Source organism: Sphaerodactylus townsendi, unplaced genomic scaffold (genome assembly GCF_021028975.2).
Source record: "Sphaerodactylus townsendi isolate TG3544 unplaced genomic scaffold, MPM_Stown_v2.3 scaffold_20, whole genome shotgun sequence".
Taxonomy (NCBI): domain Eukaryota; kingdom Metazoa; phylum Chordata; class Lepidosauria; order Squamata; family Sphaerodactylidae; genus Sphaerodactylus; species Sphaerodactylus townsendi.
Window position 1 is genome coordinate 942,129 of NW_025950363.1, and position 18,144 is coordinate 960,272.

Below are 18,144 nucleotides of genomic sequence, written 5' to 3' on the forward strand. Positions count from 1 at the left end.
TTCCAGGAGAAAGTCTGCCACTATCGTACAGAGAGAAGGATCAGGGTTGTCCAACAAGTAGTGTAATCTAATTAAATCGGGGAGATGGGGTAAATGTAAAGGAGTAAGATTCACATACTTGGATCTGATTTCCTTGAATCTGAGACAGTGTAGTAATTGGTGGGCCAGGCTTGTTGATATACAATTGCTGATGAGGTCAAGCTGTTATCTTATTGTTATATTATTACGTGTATGATGCAGTTATATTTTTATGCTAAGTGCTAATATGCTTTTGCTATTTGTTACTCCGTTAAGAAATGTTAATATTGTTGACATGCTGTTTAGTGATGTTTGGTAAGCTGGGGTTATGGTTTTGGTATACTTGTTGCTGTTCATATTTATTTATTGCTCATATTTGATTCTGTTAGTCTGTTTTGTGGGTTGTTAGCCACTCTGAGCCCTATGGGGGAGAGCGGGGTACAAAGTTCAATAAATGAAATGAAATGAAATTCCTCACCCCACTATCCAACTCCTTGAGCACATAGGAACTTGGTAGCTTTTTATTTCCCAAAATATAAGCAGAAGTGTCCAGCGTGAGATAAAGAACAGGGGGAAAGATGGTATTTCTTCTTTTGCAGTGGTGGGATTCAGCCAGTTCGCACTAGTTTGGTAGAACCGGTACCTAATTTTTTGTTGTGTTCGGCGAACCAGTTGTTAAAAGCTTCTTTCAGAGCCCTGGAGCAGCCAGGCGCCTTTCCACCCAGCTGCTCTGAGGCGCTAAAAGCCCCGTCACTCCCTCCTTGCATCTGTCATTCCTTTTCTTCTATTTTATCTCCCTAGAAGTTTTCAACATGAATAGCACAGTTTGCTATGGGAGGCCGAAGTTATCCTCCCAGACACTGTGCCCATTTACTTGTGGAGTCTTGAGAAACACAAAGCTGGAATCTGGGGAGCTTTCAGTTACGACCTCAACCCTGACTTTGTACCTAACAGCAGCTCAGATTTCAGATGTATTAGGACTAATAAAGGAAACACTTCTTCATGCAACGTGTGATTGGTGTTTGGAATATGCTGCCACAGGAGGTGGTGATGGCCACTAACCTGGATAGCTTTAAAAGGGGCTTGGACAGATTTATGGAGGAGAAGTCGATTTATGGCTACCAATCTTGATCCTCTTTGATCTGAGGTTGCAAATGCCTTAACAGACCAGGTGCTCGGGAGCAACAGCCGCAGAAGGCCATTGCTTTCACATCCTGCACATGAGCTCCCAATGGCACCTGGTGGGCCACTGCGAGTAGCAGAGAGCCGGACTTGATGGACTCTGGTCTGATCCAGCTGGCTTGTTCTTATGTTCTTATGTACTATTAACTCTCTTTGCCAGTGGAGAAGGCAAAAAGGAAGGGGCAAGGTGTGCTGGATGAGGGGTATCCAAGCAGGTGAGCTTGGATGTCAGCTGTGAGAAAATGTCTCCATGCCAGTTTAAGGGACTCCTGAATTCTGTCCTGTCAGATCCTGGCCCTGGTGGCAGTCCGGAAGGCTATGGACTACCTCTTCTCCCAGCATGACCTCAGTTTCCTCGACGACGTCATTCCAGAGAAAGATAAGAAGAAGAAAGAAGACGAGAAGAAGAAGAAAAAGAAGAAGGGCAGCTTGGACAGCGACAATGACGATGTAAGGCTGTTTTCACCCTCTTTTGCCAGGTTTTAGTTTTGGGTTGGGATGAGGGTACCCCACCGCAATGCTTTCAGCCTCCTCCCGTCTTTCCCCATCATTTGATTGGTTGATTGGATTTCTACCCCACACTCTTTGACACGGCGTTGTGCAACATTCTAACACGCTGCAATAAATCATATACAACACATAGCGCTTTCAAAGCCCCAACCAGGGGTCAAACTTAAATACTAAAATGTTCAGCCTGATTCCCATATTATACACTCAAACTATAAAATATAAGGACACAGCCAAGATGAACCCAACCCGGTTGCTACCCTCAACTATAGGCCTGGTGGAAGTTCCATCTTCCAGGCCCTGCAGAATTTAGACAGATCTCAAGAGGCACCCAAATAGTAGGGTTGGGGGCACCCATTGCAATTGATGGGAAACCCATCCAGGTCAGACAAAATGAAATGTTTTCTTGACCCAATGCGTACAATAATTAAACTGAAATTCACTGCCTGTGGACATGATGATGGCCGTGACAATGGATGTGTTTTAAAAGGGGGTGAGCCAGATTCATGGTGGAGAGGTCCATCAGTGGCTACTAGCCATGGTTGTGGGAGCTCCCATATTCAGAGGAAGGAAAGCTCCTAGTATCCTAGGAGACAGTGTCAGGAAGAGGCCTTGACCTCTTACAACACGTTTTGTGGTCCTTCCAGGGCAGTCCTTGGCCACTGTATGAGATAGGATACTGGACTAGGTGAACCAGTGGTCTGATCCTGTATATGTATTCTTGTGTACATGTGTCTGTGACAACAGAGACAAGATGCTGGACTTGTTGGACCTTTGGCCTTGAGCAAGTGTGGCATCCCTTCTGCTCAGAGTTGTGTGTGTTCCGTGATTCTGCCAGGGGACGCAGACAGTAGGGGGGCAATGCATGCTAAAATTTCCAACATGAGATTTCCGACTAGCTGCCTGCCATCATGGCTAGCGGTGCAGGGCCATCACTTGTTCTATGTATATAAAAAGCAAGGCATGGTGGCAATGACTCACTTTTCAAACATCTGTGCCGGCACATGAGTGGAGGAGACAGAGCACACAGATGTGAACGCATGAAAGACCTATTGACGATTACTCAGTTTTCTAGAGCCCGTTGTATTTTGTCGCACAACGGGTTTTATTGCTGACTCAGAATAAAACTTCTAAAAATGTGCATGCAGCAGAAGTGCACAAGGCCTGTTCTAATTGCCCGTGGAACTTACCCCCACTGGATAGGTAGCACCTGCGTTGACAACTGGGCGTTCCACTAAAAGAGGATTCTTCCAATGCCGCCAGCCTTATCTTTTCTTGACAACTCACACTTTTTCTTACGAGCACACTCTGCTTCATGAGTGTCCAACTGTTCCGTTGACTTAGTAATTATCAGAGCAAATAACAGAAGCAGAGATAGAAAACAATTTCTGATTACCAGAGTCCTAGCATTGCCACCCCTTTCTGGTGGCCATCTCCCACTGCATATCTCGGGCCTCCAGCCAAATGCAAAGAGTGTCTCCCGCTTGTCTGACTGCAGGTGGGGTCATTGCACCCAAAACTATCCATTTTCTTTTGCTCTGAAGGGGAATAATTGCTCCTGCAGCAGCACACTGTTGCCGAGTTGATTCTTTCTCCTGCAATGCCCAATTCGAAAGGGAAATTCACACAAGACAGTCACCACTTTTCTTGGTTGCAGGGTGCAGTGGGAAAGATGGATCACGTGACTAGGGGTTCATAAATCCCTGGGATGCGACACTTCCTCCTTCCTCTGACTCAATCCCAGAATTCCTGCTGCCAGCTCTCACGATCACTCACTTCACACATTAGGGCGGTCCATATCAGAGGCTCATTCCGCACATGCAGAATAATGCACTTTCAAACTGCTTTCAGTGCTCTTCGAAGCTGTGCGGAATAGCAAAATCCACTTGCAAACAGTTGTGAAAGTGGTTTGAAAACGCATTATTTTGCTTGTGCGGAAGGTGCCAGAGTCTCTTCAATGTGGAACCACTCCTTCAGGCATGCAAATCCCAGCTTTTCTGTCTCACCATTCTTAAATTATGGTCCCGAACTTGGTTTGGAGGAGGAACGGAGGCTCGGTTTCTCAGAGCTTTACCTCAGCTGCCTTATCAAAGTCTGCCAAAACACAAAACTCTGTCCTCTTCCTTGCTTGTGAAGTCAGTCTCCTTTGTGCTGTTGAGTGCTTTCATGGCCAGAAACAACTGCCTGTTGTGATTTTTTGGGGATGTGTGTCTGTGGTCTGGTAGTGACCATAGCCACACATGGTGTGATGTTCCTCTGAAGATGCCAGCTGTAGCTGTGGGCGAAACATTGAAAACTACCATACCACAGCCACACATTCTGGAAAATCCACAACAGGCAGTTGCTCAACTTTGTTTGCTTTGGCCAGCTTTTGACTTCCTTCTTATTTTCTTCTTACTCTGCTTTTCAGGACATAAGAGCCCCTTGGCAGGCTTACGCCCTAACGGAAAAGGAAATATTCCTGAGTAATTCTTTATTCCTTTCCCAACCCCATCCCAGATTCTCACAAAAGGGTCACCTTGTTCAGCGGCATTCTACATTGCATTGGCCATTGGCAATCCTAATTTGAAAAACGGCAATCACAAGAGGGCATGTCCGCCATGTTGATCCATGAGGAAACGTAGTCTCGAGCTCTGGAACGTCGTATGTGCGCTTACCTGACCTTGTGCCTTACCGCTTGCTGAGTTGCTTTTCGTTCTTTCATGTTCCGGAGGAAAATGGATCACACGGTCCTTCAGATAATTTTTCCGCAGGATTCAATATGACGCCAACATATACGTGGGGCATGAAAGCAGAAAGGTGCTCTATCTGTGGTCGTTTCCCCACTTACCTGCTGCTGCGCGCTACTCTCCCCAAGTAGCGCGGGGTTCCCCGGCACTCCCCACTACAGGAGCGGCAACAACGCAGCCGCCCCGACGCTGCCGCTGTCGCGCCCCCCAAAGCGCCGCTGTCATTCCATGAATTTAGCTCCCTCTAAATAGAAGCAGCACTTTTGATGACCCAGCTGCAGAGCGGTAAGGGGTCGTGGGCAAGCCCAGGAGTCGCCACCAGAAATGGCAGCGCCAAGCACTGGGGAGTCAGCGCTCAGCAAACCCACCTCACCCAGGTAAGTTAGAGGGAAAGCCATCTGGTATGTATTTTTCTCCCAAAGGCAGCCAAATCTAGGGGGCTTGCAATTGAGGCTCCAAATCTAGGGGGCTTGCAACGCATGGGCTGAATCTGACTTGAACAAGACCATTGCCAGCTAGAGGGGGACAAGGTGGGGTGTTCCCACAACTGCTGCCACAACATATTAAGGCAGAAGGAGACATTTTATTTTTCCCAGCTCCATCCATGTGGCTTGTTTCCAGAAGCATCAAAAGAGGGGAGGGAAAAAAACAGTGTTACTGGGCAGCTGTGAACATGTTACTCATTGCTTTCAGGTCACCCTGAAGTTTAAGTGGAGACCCTCGTGAAGTTGCTGAACTAAAACCTGTCGTCTTTGCATTTCTAGCTTAATAAATCCAGAGTCTGGTAGGACCAGGGCCAGCTGGAAATCTGTTCATCGTGGTGTAGTGGTTAAGTACAGTTGGATTCTAATCTGGAGAAGGGGTTTGATTCCCCACTCCTCCACCTGAGTGACTGAGGCTTATCTGGTGAACCAGATGTGTTTCTGCACTCCTACATTTCTGCTGGGTGACCTTGGGCTAGTCATAGTTCTTCAGAGCTCTCTCAGCCCCACCTGCCTCACAAGGTGTCTGTTGTGGGGAGAGGAAGGGAAAGGAGCTTGTGAGCCACCTTGAGTCTACTTACAGGAGAGAAAGGTGGGGTATAAATTCAAACTCTTCTTCTTCTTCTTCTTCTTCTTCTTCTTCTTCTTCTTCTTCTTCTTCTTCTTCTTCTTCTTCTTCTTCTTCTTCTTCCTCTTCCTCTTCCTCTTCGTCCTCTTCCTCTTCTTCTTCTCCTCCTCCTCCTCCTCCTCTTCTTCTTCTTCTTCTTCTTCTTCTTCTTCTTCTTCTTCTTCTTCTTCTTCTTCTTCTTCTTCTTCTTCTTCTTCTTCTTCTTCTTCTTCTTCTTCTTCTCCTTCTTCTTCTTCTTCTTCTTCTTCTTCTTCTTCTTCTTCTTCTTCTTCTTCTTCTCCTCCTCCTTCTTCTTCTTCTTCTTCTTCTTCTTCTTCTTCTGTTGACTGTCTGTGGCTCTTGGGCCCAAGAAAAAAGGTCTGGCAAACCCCTGTTGTGTAGTAGTAGCATCAGGCACTTAAACCTGCTACTTTTTGTATTCAAATCAGGTGATCTACCACTGAGCCACCGCTTCTCCCCGCTGTCGGGCTTACTATTAAACAGAGCGTCAGAGGCTTAGGGGGCTTTGAGGCAGGAAGAAAAGGAGTGGGGCGATTGTTGATATTTGTTATCTTGAAGGAAAGCAGTGTGGTTTTGGATCTTCTGCCTTAGGGTTCAGTGTGGCTGGTTGGCTTTGACTCTCTGCCCCATCAGTAGTTTTGAGGGGCACTGTTTATCACCAGAGGACGGGAAGTGTGGAGGGAGTCGAGAAAGGGGCCTACACTATCACTAAATTGGCCCATGGTCACCTACTTGCCAAGGAAGGCGCTGTTTTGCCCCCATAAAACTGCGGAGATGCTTCACAAGTGGATTGAGCGCCCTTACGGTGCTGCCACCACCCTTTGCGCTGCAGAGATGCATCACGGTCAACTCAACAAAGAGACTTCTTCTTTTTGCTTATCATCTGCCCTAGAATCTTTCTGAGGTTCCGCTGAATGCCCTTCTAGAAGCCCAACACGTCAGCTTAATTAGCAGGATATTATTGCCTTCCAGTAACCATAGATAGCTCCTCTAGAGCCGTTAGCGTCTTGTTTTTGTGTATTTATTACATTTCTATATCCCCTTTCAGCCAATGAGCTCAAGTTGGTATATAGTGGAAAATAACAGAAGGAAACCTGATAGGCTCCCGTGAAGGGGAAATGGGCTGGGAAGGAGAAAATGGGCCAATTTGGGAACCAATTCTTCCCTACAGTAACCCCCTTGAGCTCCTTGGAGTGAGATGTGGTAAATAATTAAACATCAGTGTACATCCCCACACCCTGAAGGTTTTGAGGATTTGGTCTATTCCACACAGCAAATGTATAACGGGGTTGCCGTTGTGATAAAGGAAACCATTCTCCTCTCTTCCCATTTGCATGCATGCCGTGCAGGAAGCGATTTGAGCCCATGGGAACGATCCGGGTTGCCTTTGTGCCTTCGCATGGAGATGCTTCTCTCTCTTTTAATTTCCTGCAACACATGCGTAGCTACGCAGACATGCAGAAATAAACCCCTGCAGCCACGCCAATCGTCCCACGATACGACCGTCTGCACCTGAGTAGCTGCGCAGATGCAACATGCAAAGAAATATAAAAAGGGCCGGTGAATTCTTGCTGACTGATGCCGGTGCAGCGGGAGGGAGGGTTAAGGAAATAAAGTTCTTCCTGGGTGCTGTGTGGTTTCCGGGCTGTATGGCCATGTTCTAGCATAGAACCCACTGCATAAAGCCCGGAAACCACACAGCACCCAAGTGATTCCGGCCGTGAAAGCCTTCGACAATACAAAGTTCTTCCTGCCTGGCTGTTCATACAGCAGCAGCTCCAACCAGTGTGGGGTAGTGGTTAAGAGCAGGTAAATTCTAATCTGGAGAACCGGGTTTGATTCCCCACTCCTCCACCTGAGTGGCAGAGGCTTATCTGGTGAGCCAGATGTGTTTCCGCACTCCTGCATTCCTGCTGGTTCACCTTGGGCTAGTCACAGTTCTCTCTGAACTCGCTGAGCCACACCTACCTCACAAGGTGTCTGTTGTGGGGATGGGAAGGAAAAGGAGTTTGTAGGCTATCTTTGCACTCCTTACAGGAGAGAAAGGTGGGACATAAATCCAAACTCTTCTTTTTCAACCCAGGATTTTTCAAAAGGATTGCTAGTTAGCAATTAAAAAAAAACAGGTTGGGGGAAATGAAACAGGGCAGGTGCGTTTCGGGGTGGGGGGTGGGGGGCGGGACCTGTGCGAAGTCCCCCCACTCAAAAAATGGGTTATATAGAGTCCGGCAGCCATTATATTTGCCCAGTGTGGAATCAACCTTCCTTCAAAGAGTACGTTTGTTGTCCGTAAAGCACACTGAAGTGTGTTGTGTGATTACTTCTTTAACTGCCAACAGAATCCCTCAAATGCCAGAGTTGGTACTGGTACGTTCTGCGGATAATCTGTGGGGAGAGTGAGAAAGAGAGAAAGCGTGAGCGAGGCGGAAGCATTCTAAGCATTTTTGTGCCCGTTTCTTTCACAGTCCGACTGCCCTTACTCAGAAAATGTCCCAAGTATTAAAATTCCAATGGACATCATGGAACAAGAGCCTTTCCTAAGTGATAGCAAACCTTCCGACAGTGAGTAGAACTAACCTCTTGCATGCCTGCTTCAGTCTGAATTTTCGCTGCCAAAAAAAAGCAGATATAAAGTGATATGTATAGATATATATCCATATATCTGCATATACATATATTTATCTACCTTTCTTGAAACAAATTTATCCGTTCAGTAGATGTTTTTGTCTATTTTTTTTCCATTTCCGTGTTTATATATATATATTTTTACCCAGCCTTTTTCCGCAGCATGTGAATTTTTTTTTTGTTGGCTTTTCAAATGTTATTTTTACACTTTCATTTGTGGGGGTTTCCCTGCTATTTTTCCCCCTTTCCTCTCTTTCGTTGTGCCTCCACTTTAACTTCCTTTAATCCAGCTGCTAACAGGTCAATGGCTAGCTCTCTTTCTCTCGCTCTCTGTGTCTAACTTTCCAAAAACCATCCAGTTCATTTCTGGTTCAATACTGACTCCTCCTCCTATCCCCCTGTGGCTGCGTTTACTCTTTTTAACAATTTCCTTTAGTGTCCCTTGCTGGCTAACCGTCTCTAGAACCCGCAACACTGTCTACTGCTGTTTGTTTCCTTAGGATCCAATCAGTCACCGCCAATCCAGCCTTCAGTGTCCTAGTTTCTCCTCTGTGCCGTTCCTTAATTTTGAAAAGGGCATCCTCTTGTGAATCATACTGCAGCATTAACACGCTTGTCTTCTTCTAGGTGGCTTGGGGTTACGTTGGCTTCCTTCTCCTTCAATCTTAAATTTTGTGCTAAAGCTTGCGACGTGATTGTCGTTTTCATTTTTGAAGAGTGCACATTACCCTGTTGCTTCCTTGTGCGTTTTCTGTTGTTTAAACTTTCCTGATCAGACTGGAATATCTGAGGCCGCTTGTGGCTGATGGCTGTCCTGTAGTTTGGTGTGTGTTTCTCCAAAGATTCACGCAGAGTCTCGGAAATGAATGTTTTGCTTTGAAAGAATGGATGAGAAGTTTAACTCTCTGGAAATGTGGCAGATATTTCCAAAACCAGTGTCGACATTGAATGGCTGAAATATTTTGGCTCTCCTTTACTATCCCGCTCCCCAAATCTTGAGCTTAAATTCTTTCCAAGATCTAGCTTAATTGCCACAACAGATTCTCACCTCCAGGTCAGAGGTGGGATCCAGCAGGTTCTCACAGGTTCCCAAGAGTAGGTTACTAATTTTTTTGTGTGTGCTCTGAGGGGGTTACTCATTGGTGATTTTGCCACGTGATTTTTGCCTTAGTCACGCCCCTCCTCTCAGCAGTAGCGCGCAGAACTTGAAGCAGTCTAGCAGGAGGTGCACCGGGGTGCGTGGCAGCCTGCACCTGCGTGCATTCGTTTCCCGCCCAAGGACTGGCGCAGCGGCTGCGTCCTTGCCACAGCCCCGCCCAGGAATGGCCCGCCCCCGGAATGCCTGGCCACGCCCCCATCGTGCCCCGCCCAGCCCCATTGGGGCTATGCCACAGTTTGAATCCCACCACCACGGGAACCTGTTACTAAAATTTTTGGATCCCACCACTGCTCCAGGTGGACTTGCAAAGATTTGTGTGTGTGTGTGTGTGACTATAGCTTGTTAAGGCAAACCTGCAGCAGGAGAGAGAACTGAATACCAAGGTTATGAATATTAATGGTGATCCCAGAAATTCCCTGTTGTGTATTTGTGCGGCAAAATATATTTCTGGGCTCACTTACAAGCGTAAGTTTGACAGTTTGCAAGCAAGATGGTCTGTCTGAGACCCTCTCAGATGACACTCTGTGATGTGCTGCTTCACTGCTGGTTTGCTGGTCATCCTCTCCTTCCTTTTGGTCTGGGCTTCATGGTGACGTGTGGGTGACGCATGTCTTCTGAAAGCAAGACCTGACCACCCCAAATTTATGCAACTTCTCACTCTGGATATTCCTGTCCCTATGACTTGTTGGAAGACACTTGTCCAGCAACACACACAATGCTAGGGAATTTGTAGCTGTTACCCAGCAGTGACAATGGTGTCTTTTGTTTGGTTTTTCAAAGGAGAAAAATCACCAACATTCCTTGAACGACATACATCATGCTGATAATTTTCCTTACCTGCACTCCCACATGATGCCAAGGTAATGTGTGTTGTGGTGTGTGTTGTGGTGTGGTGTGATGTTGTTTGTAATGCAGCTCTATGGCTTTGGGAGTGGAACGGTGGATGGTGCGTTCAGTGTTGAGGTTGGTTACTTTGCATCTGGACTGGAGCCAGTATGGTGTAGTGGTTAAGAGCAGATGGATTCTAATCTGGAGAACCGGGTTTGGTTCCCCACTCTTCCACCTGAGTGGCAGAGGCTTATCTGGTGAACCAGATGTGTTTCCACACTCCTACATTCCTGCTGGGTGACCTTGGGGTAGTCACAGGTCTCTCAGAACTCTCTCAGCCCCACCTATCTCACAAGATATCTGTTGTGAGGAGAGGAAGGGAAAGGAGCTTCTAAGCCACCTTGAGTCTCCTTACAGGAGAGAAAGATGGGGTATAAATCCAAACTCTTCTTCTTAAGGTCTGTTTAGTTCACTGTTTGATAATGGAGTCGTACATTTGGTTTGGATTATCGCAACACTAAATGAGTGATGAAAATGTGGGATTCACTGCCAGGCGATATAGCGGTGGCCCAGATAGATGACTTAACAAGGGGTTTAGACAGACTCCTGCTTAGCTTCTGAGATTTGAGGAGGTTGGGCTAGCCAGGTTAAAGTGGCCACTGCTCTACATCTTTCCTAACATAACGATTTATCCAGACTTGGTAGCTTCAAGCAGCAGTGGCGTAGGAGGTTAAGAGCTCGTGTACCTAATCTGGAGGAACAGGGTTTGATTCCCGGCTCTGCCACCTGAGCTGTGGAGGCTTATCTGGGGAATTCAGATTAGCATGTGCACTCCCACACACGCCAGCTGGGTGACCTTGGGCTAGTCACAGCTTCTCGGAGCTCTCTCAGCCCCACCTACCTCACAGGGTGTTTGTTGTGAGGGGGGGAAGGGCAAGGAGATTGTCAGCCCCTTTGAGTCTCCTGCAGGAGAGAAAGGGGGGGATATAAATCCAAACTCTTCTTCTTCTTCTTCGTATCAGTTCTCATTTATGATTTTCATTCTTCTTCCTCTTCTCTTTCAGCCCTCCACGAACTCCAGTGAAAGTTGTGCCTCAAATTAGAATAGAGCTTGACCCTGAAGATGGCGGATTTTTCTGGAAGAGCAAGGGAACAGAAACAACTTTGTAACTCGGTGGCTAGTCTTCGGCCGAACTGACTTCTTACTTTTTCGTTGCTGTCGACTTTTCTTGCATCACTAGCCAAACATTCAGTTGCTCTCTGCCTAGGAAAAACCGGGACATATTGCCCTCTCTTTCACTCTAAGCTTCCTCCCCGTTCCCTCTTCTTTTGGGGGGAGGGGGTATATTCTTCTGCTTGCTCCACTTCTCTCTTTCACTCTGACCAAGACAATTTTCATTTTGCCTTTTCAGTCACATGCATACCTATACCTCTCTCTCGAGGAGGGGGCAGAAGTATTAAGGATATATTATCACAGCTTCGTCCGATGAGCGCAAAACTGACTGGTTTTTTTTTTAAGCCACAAATCAGTGTTTTCCTTTCCTTTTTAAAAATTTTTTTGTTTTCCTCTAGCAGAACAAACTTGACTTCTGACTTAACTGCGCACTCCCCTTAGTTCTCTGTAACTGCAAAACGCTGCTAATCTTAACACACTCTTAACGTCAGTCACTGCTAATTTGGGTAATTTCGAGGAAAGGAGATGGAACAGTATATCCCCGCACAGAAAGAACTGTTTTTTGCCATCCTGGTAGTGAGTGTGTGGAGTTGGCCCCTCTCCTATGCAACTTCTATTCTGTAATATTTTAATGGACTTTTTATCTGTCAGTTACTTTGACGAGTGTTACTTCCCCCCCCCCAGATCTTTTTTTCATTTTAAATTATGGGGGCCTAACTTGTGACTTAATATTTTTGTCAATTTTTTAACCTTTTTTAAAAAATTACTGTAAAGAAAATGAATTTTTTTTCCTGCAGCAGGAAATGTATAGTTTTGTGTAGTTCTACCTCTATTTCTAGACGTTGGACTTTCTCTTTTAAAAGGTAAAAGAATAAGAAGATTTAATAATAATAATAATAATTGTATAGTACGGTATATAATGTGATTTTTACAAAAACAAAATGCAGAAAAAAAATACACAATCTCAAGGGGGTGGCATAGACCCAAAATCAGCTATCTTAACTCTTTACTCTGAAAATGTCTTACTTCTTTCCTTTTCTTTCTCTCTTCTGTTTTTTACTTGCCCTAAATAATCTGATCACATGGCGAAAGAATCGGGGCACGCATGTAATGGTCACATGATTGGGGGCGGAGTCTGTTTGACACAGCTGGCATAGTAAGCCCCATGTTCCTTCTGAAGAGTCACCAAAATATATAGGGAGGGTTTTACAGCAGACAACCATGTGCTAGTAATTTTCCAAGGATTCATATCAAATGAGCATGTGCAAAGAGCAGCCATATATTAGTGTTGCTTCATTCCCCAGATTTACCTTGCTCTTTCGCGCTCTCCCTGTGTGTACATGGATGCAGCTGTCCTTGCAGATTCCAAACCAACTCTGATACATATCTTTCCAGGATGCACCCTGTTCCTTTGCAGATGGGAGAGACCACATGCTCGAACGTTTTCCCTGCAAAAACCTTTGCAAACTAATCTGTCAGGGGAAAGCATGCCAGCCATTTCCTTAGCATATCAGTTCTCCATGGCCAGGGAATACTTTTTTGTGTGGTGGAAAAAGGATTTAGATACGTCATCTTTTGCTTGTGGTGTACGGCTGTAGAATCCCAGGAAAGCTGTGCTGTTCATTCCTCCTGCTGGCTTAAATCGGCTCTGAATCAGTGTGTGTGAGCGTCCAGAATTTTGAACAGAGAGATAACAGTGATGCTTTAAAAGGAACAGACAGGAATGTATCTCCTGCAGAAAGCTCTTTTGCCAAGCTTGCAAGAGAGCATTATAGACAGCAACCACAATGCAGGATGTCTCCCGTTTGGTGGTAGTAAGGTACATGCGCTTGGCTTTTTGCCTCCCACCCCCCAGTGACAACTAAATGTTCTGCACCAGATGGAGGCTCTAAAACTGATGTACTTTATCCGAGAAGCTTGTGTGTTGTGGGAGCTGGCTTTTGCAGAGAGCCCACAACTCACCCATTCCAGAGAGACAGGCTGCAGATGTGTTTGTATCTGCACTCTGAAACAGCTGTCCTCTAACAGGGCAGGTGTGTGCGATAAAAGGCTGTGCTCACACCTGTGCCTTCGAGCAGCTGCCTGCAGCGGCATGGAAGCAGGTTGCTTTGGCACCCGTTCTCACTGCCAGTCCCTCAAGATTTCCTGCTTATGAAATAGTATGACGTAGATTGGGTTTTGCAATGAATTGGCAGTGGGGCTGGTGCAGGAGGGAAGTTCTTCTCTGCTGGAGCAAACAGTTGTTCAAGAGCGTGAATGCGAGCAGATTCCCTTGTTGAATTTCAGACACATCTTGTGGTTGAAGTAGAGGTGGAATGGGCCATCAAGTCTTGGCCAACCTATGGTGACTCCATAAGGTTTTCAAGACCACAGTCAAATGGAGGTGGTCTACCACTGTCTGTCTCTCCATAGTAACCCTGGACTTCCTTGGCAGTCTCCCATCCGAGTACTAACCAAGGTTTCTTGTTCGGGATTAGGCTATCCCGGTTCATTGATCGTGACCCTGCTTAGCTTCCCAGATCTGATGTGATCGGGTTAGCCTGAGAGCACCTCAGTATGTTCACCAAAGCAAAAAAAGACTATGGGAAGCAAGCAGAGAAGGAAACGGAGAATTTTGAAACAAGAGTAGTTATTCTGCAGACGGCTCGTCTCTCACGCAGAAGATGACAGGCGCCGTCCCCGCCTCCCCAAAATCTCTTGATATTCCATTGTTAGACCATGTGATGGGTACTTGAATTCACAGAGGTGTCATTAGATTGTTGAAAAGGACATTCAGTGCAATGCTTTGTTGTACAGATCATGTTGTGATGTAGCTTGGGCACAAGATGAATATTTCTATAATAATAATAATAATAATTTATACCACTTAACGTTTGAGGGGAGGGGGAACTGAGGGATGAAAGCCCTGAGATGTAACATTTCAAGGTGTTCCTGAGTTAAGTAGCACTTGGCTGCACAATTTTTAAAAAACTATCAGCACTAAGGATGTATCTACACTGCACTTTTATTGGGTTTTATATCAGTCTACCTGGCGTGGCTTTGTTCCCCCCCTCCCCCCGCCCATCCAAAGAATGCTGGGAATTGTAGTCTGGTGCACATGTTGAGAATTCTCTTTGATGGATCCCAATCTTCCCCATCACAGAACTACAACCCCCAACATTTCTTGAAGTGATGGGGTGACTGTAAGATGAACAGTGTAGATACTCCCTGAGTTGTAACCTTTGCTTCGCATCTGGCTTTTGTAAAGAGATGTGTTGAAAAAGTTTGGCTCTGGGGTGATATGAATAGTGGACTCTCCCAAGGAGCAGATTCCACTTTTTTTTTAGACTTGGAAACTTGCCAACAGAACAAAGTTGGTCAGGTGAACTGAATCGGGAAACAGCTGCTTGAAATATAACCTTGTGCACTGTGCCCTTTCTTAGACTGCGGGTCAATGCACAGTAAAATCTCCAAGAGTACTTATCTGCTTTCCCCCAACGATGGAAAATCCAGAGTATTTCAAGACTTCTGAATATACCAGCCCACCTTTAATGGGGAGTGGAGAATAGCAATTTTTTTGATTGCATAAATCAATTCTGATTTATTCTTAAAGAAAATTTCAGCGGGTAGCCCTATTGGTCTTCAAAAGAACAGCTAGGTTTGAGTCCGGTCACATCTTAGAGACGAACAAAATTTTCGGGGTATGAGCCTTCAAAAGTCTAAGCTTTCTTTGTGGCCTCTCCTACTTTCAGACTGAGATTTAAAGACTCATGGATCTCCGTTCCTCTTCTGTCCGACCAAGTGAGCTTTGACTCTCATGCCGCAGAAATCTTGCTACTCTCTAAGGGGCCACTGGACTGGACTCTAGCTCTTCCCGAAGAGAGCTTCTGTGCAGCTTGGAAGTTTGCTACTATACCCAACTCCCAACTGTCTGCAGATTCCCCAGCATGGAACAAATAACAGCTGATGGGATCGAAACAGATCTAGATCGGGGAAAGGCCATGAAGGAAAAGACTAAGTGCTTCTCCTTTGGATGCCGTCTTCCCGGATCAGTTCATCCCTCAAGTGTTTTGCAGTTCCAAAGGACCCCGGAGGTGAACTTAATTTTGGATCTCTTACCTTGCACTAAGGTTGATCCTTACCTGTGATGTGTGAGATCCTTTGCCTCTTGTGTGCTATCCAGACCCATGATGATGATGATGATGATGATGATGATAATTTATTCATATATGTATGAATGATGAGAATCTTTTCTAAAAACCCTACTGGAGGTACAAATGTACATATTCCTATGGATTCCCACTAACGAGCCAAGATACAAAAATCGAGTCCTTGAAACCGTAAACTGGGGGATGAGCCAGCTGCCCCTGCTGTTAACGTTATAAGTTGTTGCTATGTCGAAATTAGAACTCGTTGCCGTGTTGCAGAGATCAGTTACCCTGGAGAAAATGGCCGTGTTGGAGGAGCAGACTCTATGGCAGAGGTGGCACTTCAGATATTGATAAACTACCATTCCCATCAGCCCCTGCTGCCATGGCCAATTGCCCATGCCAGCAGGGGCTGATGGGAATTGAAGTTCATGAACATCTAAAGCACCAGAGTTGGAACCTCTTTTCTATGGCATTATATCTGGCTGAGGTCCCCTGCTCTCCAAACTCTGCTCCCCCTATGCTCCACCCACAAAATCTCCAGGAATTTACAAACCTGGGGCTGGTACTCTTACTCATCTAATCGGGAAGTGCTGCCTGCCCCGAGCATATGCTACTCCCCGCATAGCTCCCGAGCACAAAACAAAGATGAGCATCCGGTGACGAATGTCATCAAAAAGTATGACAGCTAGGAAATGAGGGCACTGGCAAATGCCGAGTCATGTCTTGCCTCTCTGCTAAGCCGAGCATGAAATAGGGTTGCCAAATCTGGGTTCGGGAACTCCTGGAGATTTGGAGGTGGAGCCTGAGGAGGACAGGGAACTCAGTGGGGTACAAGGCCATAGAGTTCACCCTCAAAGTAGCCATTTTCTCCAGTGGAACTGACGTCTGGAGACGAGCCGTAATTCCGGGGGATCCCCAGGACAGGCCTGGAGGGTGGCATCCCAAGCACGGAACCCTCTCTTGCCCCTGGAGGAAGGCCATATTTTCAGCTATGTTGAGTGGCAGGAACCAAGTCCCTGTTGCCCCATTGCAGCCCTTCTTGGCATTTACGGCCTCAAATTAAACTCTTAGGCCAGTGGTGGCGAGCCTTTGGCACTCCAGATGTTATGGACTACAATTCCCATCAGCCCCTGCCAGCACGGCCAATTGGCCATCACGGTCTTAGGCTATCAATTTGTCAGTTCAAAATAAGCTGGGCTTTCACCACAAAGATGTAAGGGGTAGAGTGGCCTCTGCACAGATTGCATTCAACCGAAACCCGGAAATCTGCTTTGTGGAGGACTCTCATCCTTTTCCGTCTTTTGCGGTAGCAGCAAGAAAGATAAGGTGGGATGCCGTGGGCCTTTTACGACCTGCAAGTAACCTCGCTGAGGACTAGGGCCTTAAAACGTGGTGTCGTTTAGACCAGCTTCCTAGCCGATTTCTGCAAAGAGATTTCCTCTCAGGGCCAATGTTGAGTGAAGCCTTGAAAGAGCCAGAGATAACTTTGTCCCAGACCTACAATGTGAACACATGAAGCTGCCTTACGCTGAATAAGACCGTAAGTTCATCACAGCTTGTATTGCCTACACAGACCGGCAGCAGCTGTCCGGGATCTCAGACCGAGGACTTTCACACATCCCCCTATTGCCCCACCCTTTTAACTGGACAAGCCAGGGATCAAACCTGGGATTTTTTACACACCAACCGGAGGCTCTACCACTGAACTTTCTGTTCTGTGTCCCTCTTTACTTCCTTCCCTTCCGTAGGCTTCCCGATTACAGTAGGCGTATGTGATTTTTATTTTTGGAAATCAAGATGCACTTTCAGATACTTCTATTGTTTGGTTGTTGTTGTTATTATTATTTGTTCATTTTGAAACTCTGTTAAAATGTCTTGTATTTGCTTTGGAGGAATGATATATCATTTTTAAAAAAACCCCTCAGCTTCTTTATTTTGAAATGAAGTAAATCAACACACAGCATGGCGAACAGGATTTTTTGGGGTAATTCTAAAAAAAAGATGAAAACATTTCAATGTTTTGAATGATTCCCCCCCCCCCAGTAATATGAAAAATTAAAACAAGAAATTCCTTATGATAGGGTTTTACAGTTTTATGAGGCTTTTTATTGTGACTTTTATGGATTCGAGAGATGAAGATGAGATATTTTAGCATTTATATTTTTCAAAATTAAATGTATACTGAAAATAAAAAAGTAACTTTATTCACTTCTCTGTTTGGGCTGCTTTTTTGTTGGTTTCCATGCCTTGGCAATCTAATGTTTGGAAATTGTTTTATCTAATCGAATGTATAGGAAGCTTCTGTATACCGAATCAGACCTTTGGTTCATTGAAGAACAGAAGAAGAGTTTGGATTTATATCCCCCCCTTTCTCTCCTGTGTGGAGACTCAAGGGGACTTTACAAACTCCTTTCCCTTCCCCCCTCACAGCAATCACCCTGTGAGGTAGATGGGGCTGAGAGTGCTCCAAAGGACTGTGACTTGCCGAAGGTCGCCCAGCTGGCATGTGCTGGACTGCACAAGCTAATCTGGTTCATCAGATAAACATCCACAGCTCAAGTGGCAGAGTGGGGAATCAAACCCAGTTCTCCAAATTAGAGGGCACCTGCTCTTAACCACGACACCACGCTGGCATTTGATCTCGCTAACATGCATGCTTTTCTGAGTGGTGGAGAATCCAGC

At 45.9% G+C, this 18,144-nt stretch overlaps 1 protein-coding gene across 1 annotated transcript in view; it reads left to right on the plus strand.

The window, feature by feature from the left end:
• SLC4A4 (solute carrier family 4 member 4) overlaps positions 1–17,670 on the plus strand; it is a 260,367-nt gene extending 242,697 nt beyond the window's left edge. The window contains 3 exon segments of the mRNA XM_048482738.1: positions 1,489–1,650; positions 10,111–10,190; positions 11,223–17,670. Of these exon segments, the coding sequence (XP_048338695.1) occupies positions 1,489–1,650; positions 10,111–10,190; positions 11,223–11,328 (348 nt within the window). The 3' untranslated portion in view covers positions 11,329–17,670.
• Positions 17,671–18,144: the final 474 nt, after the last annotated feature.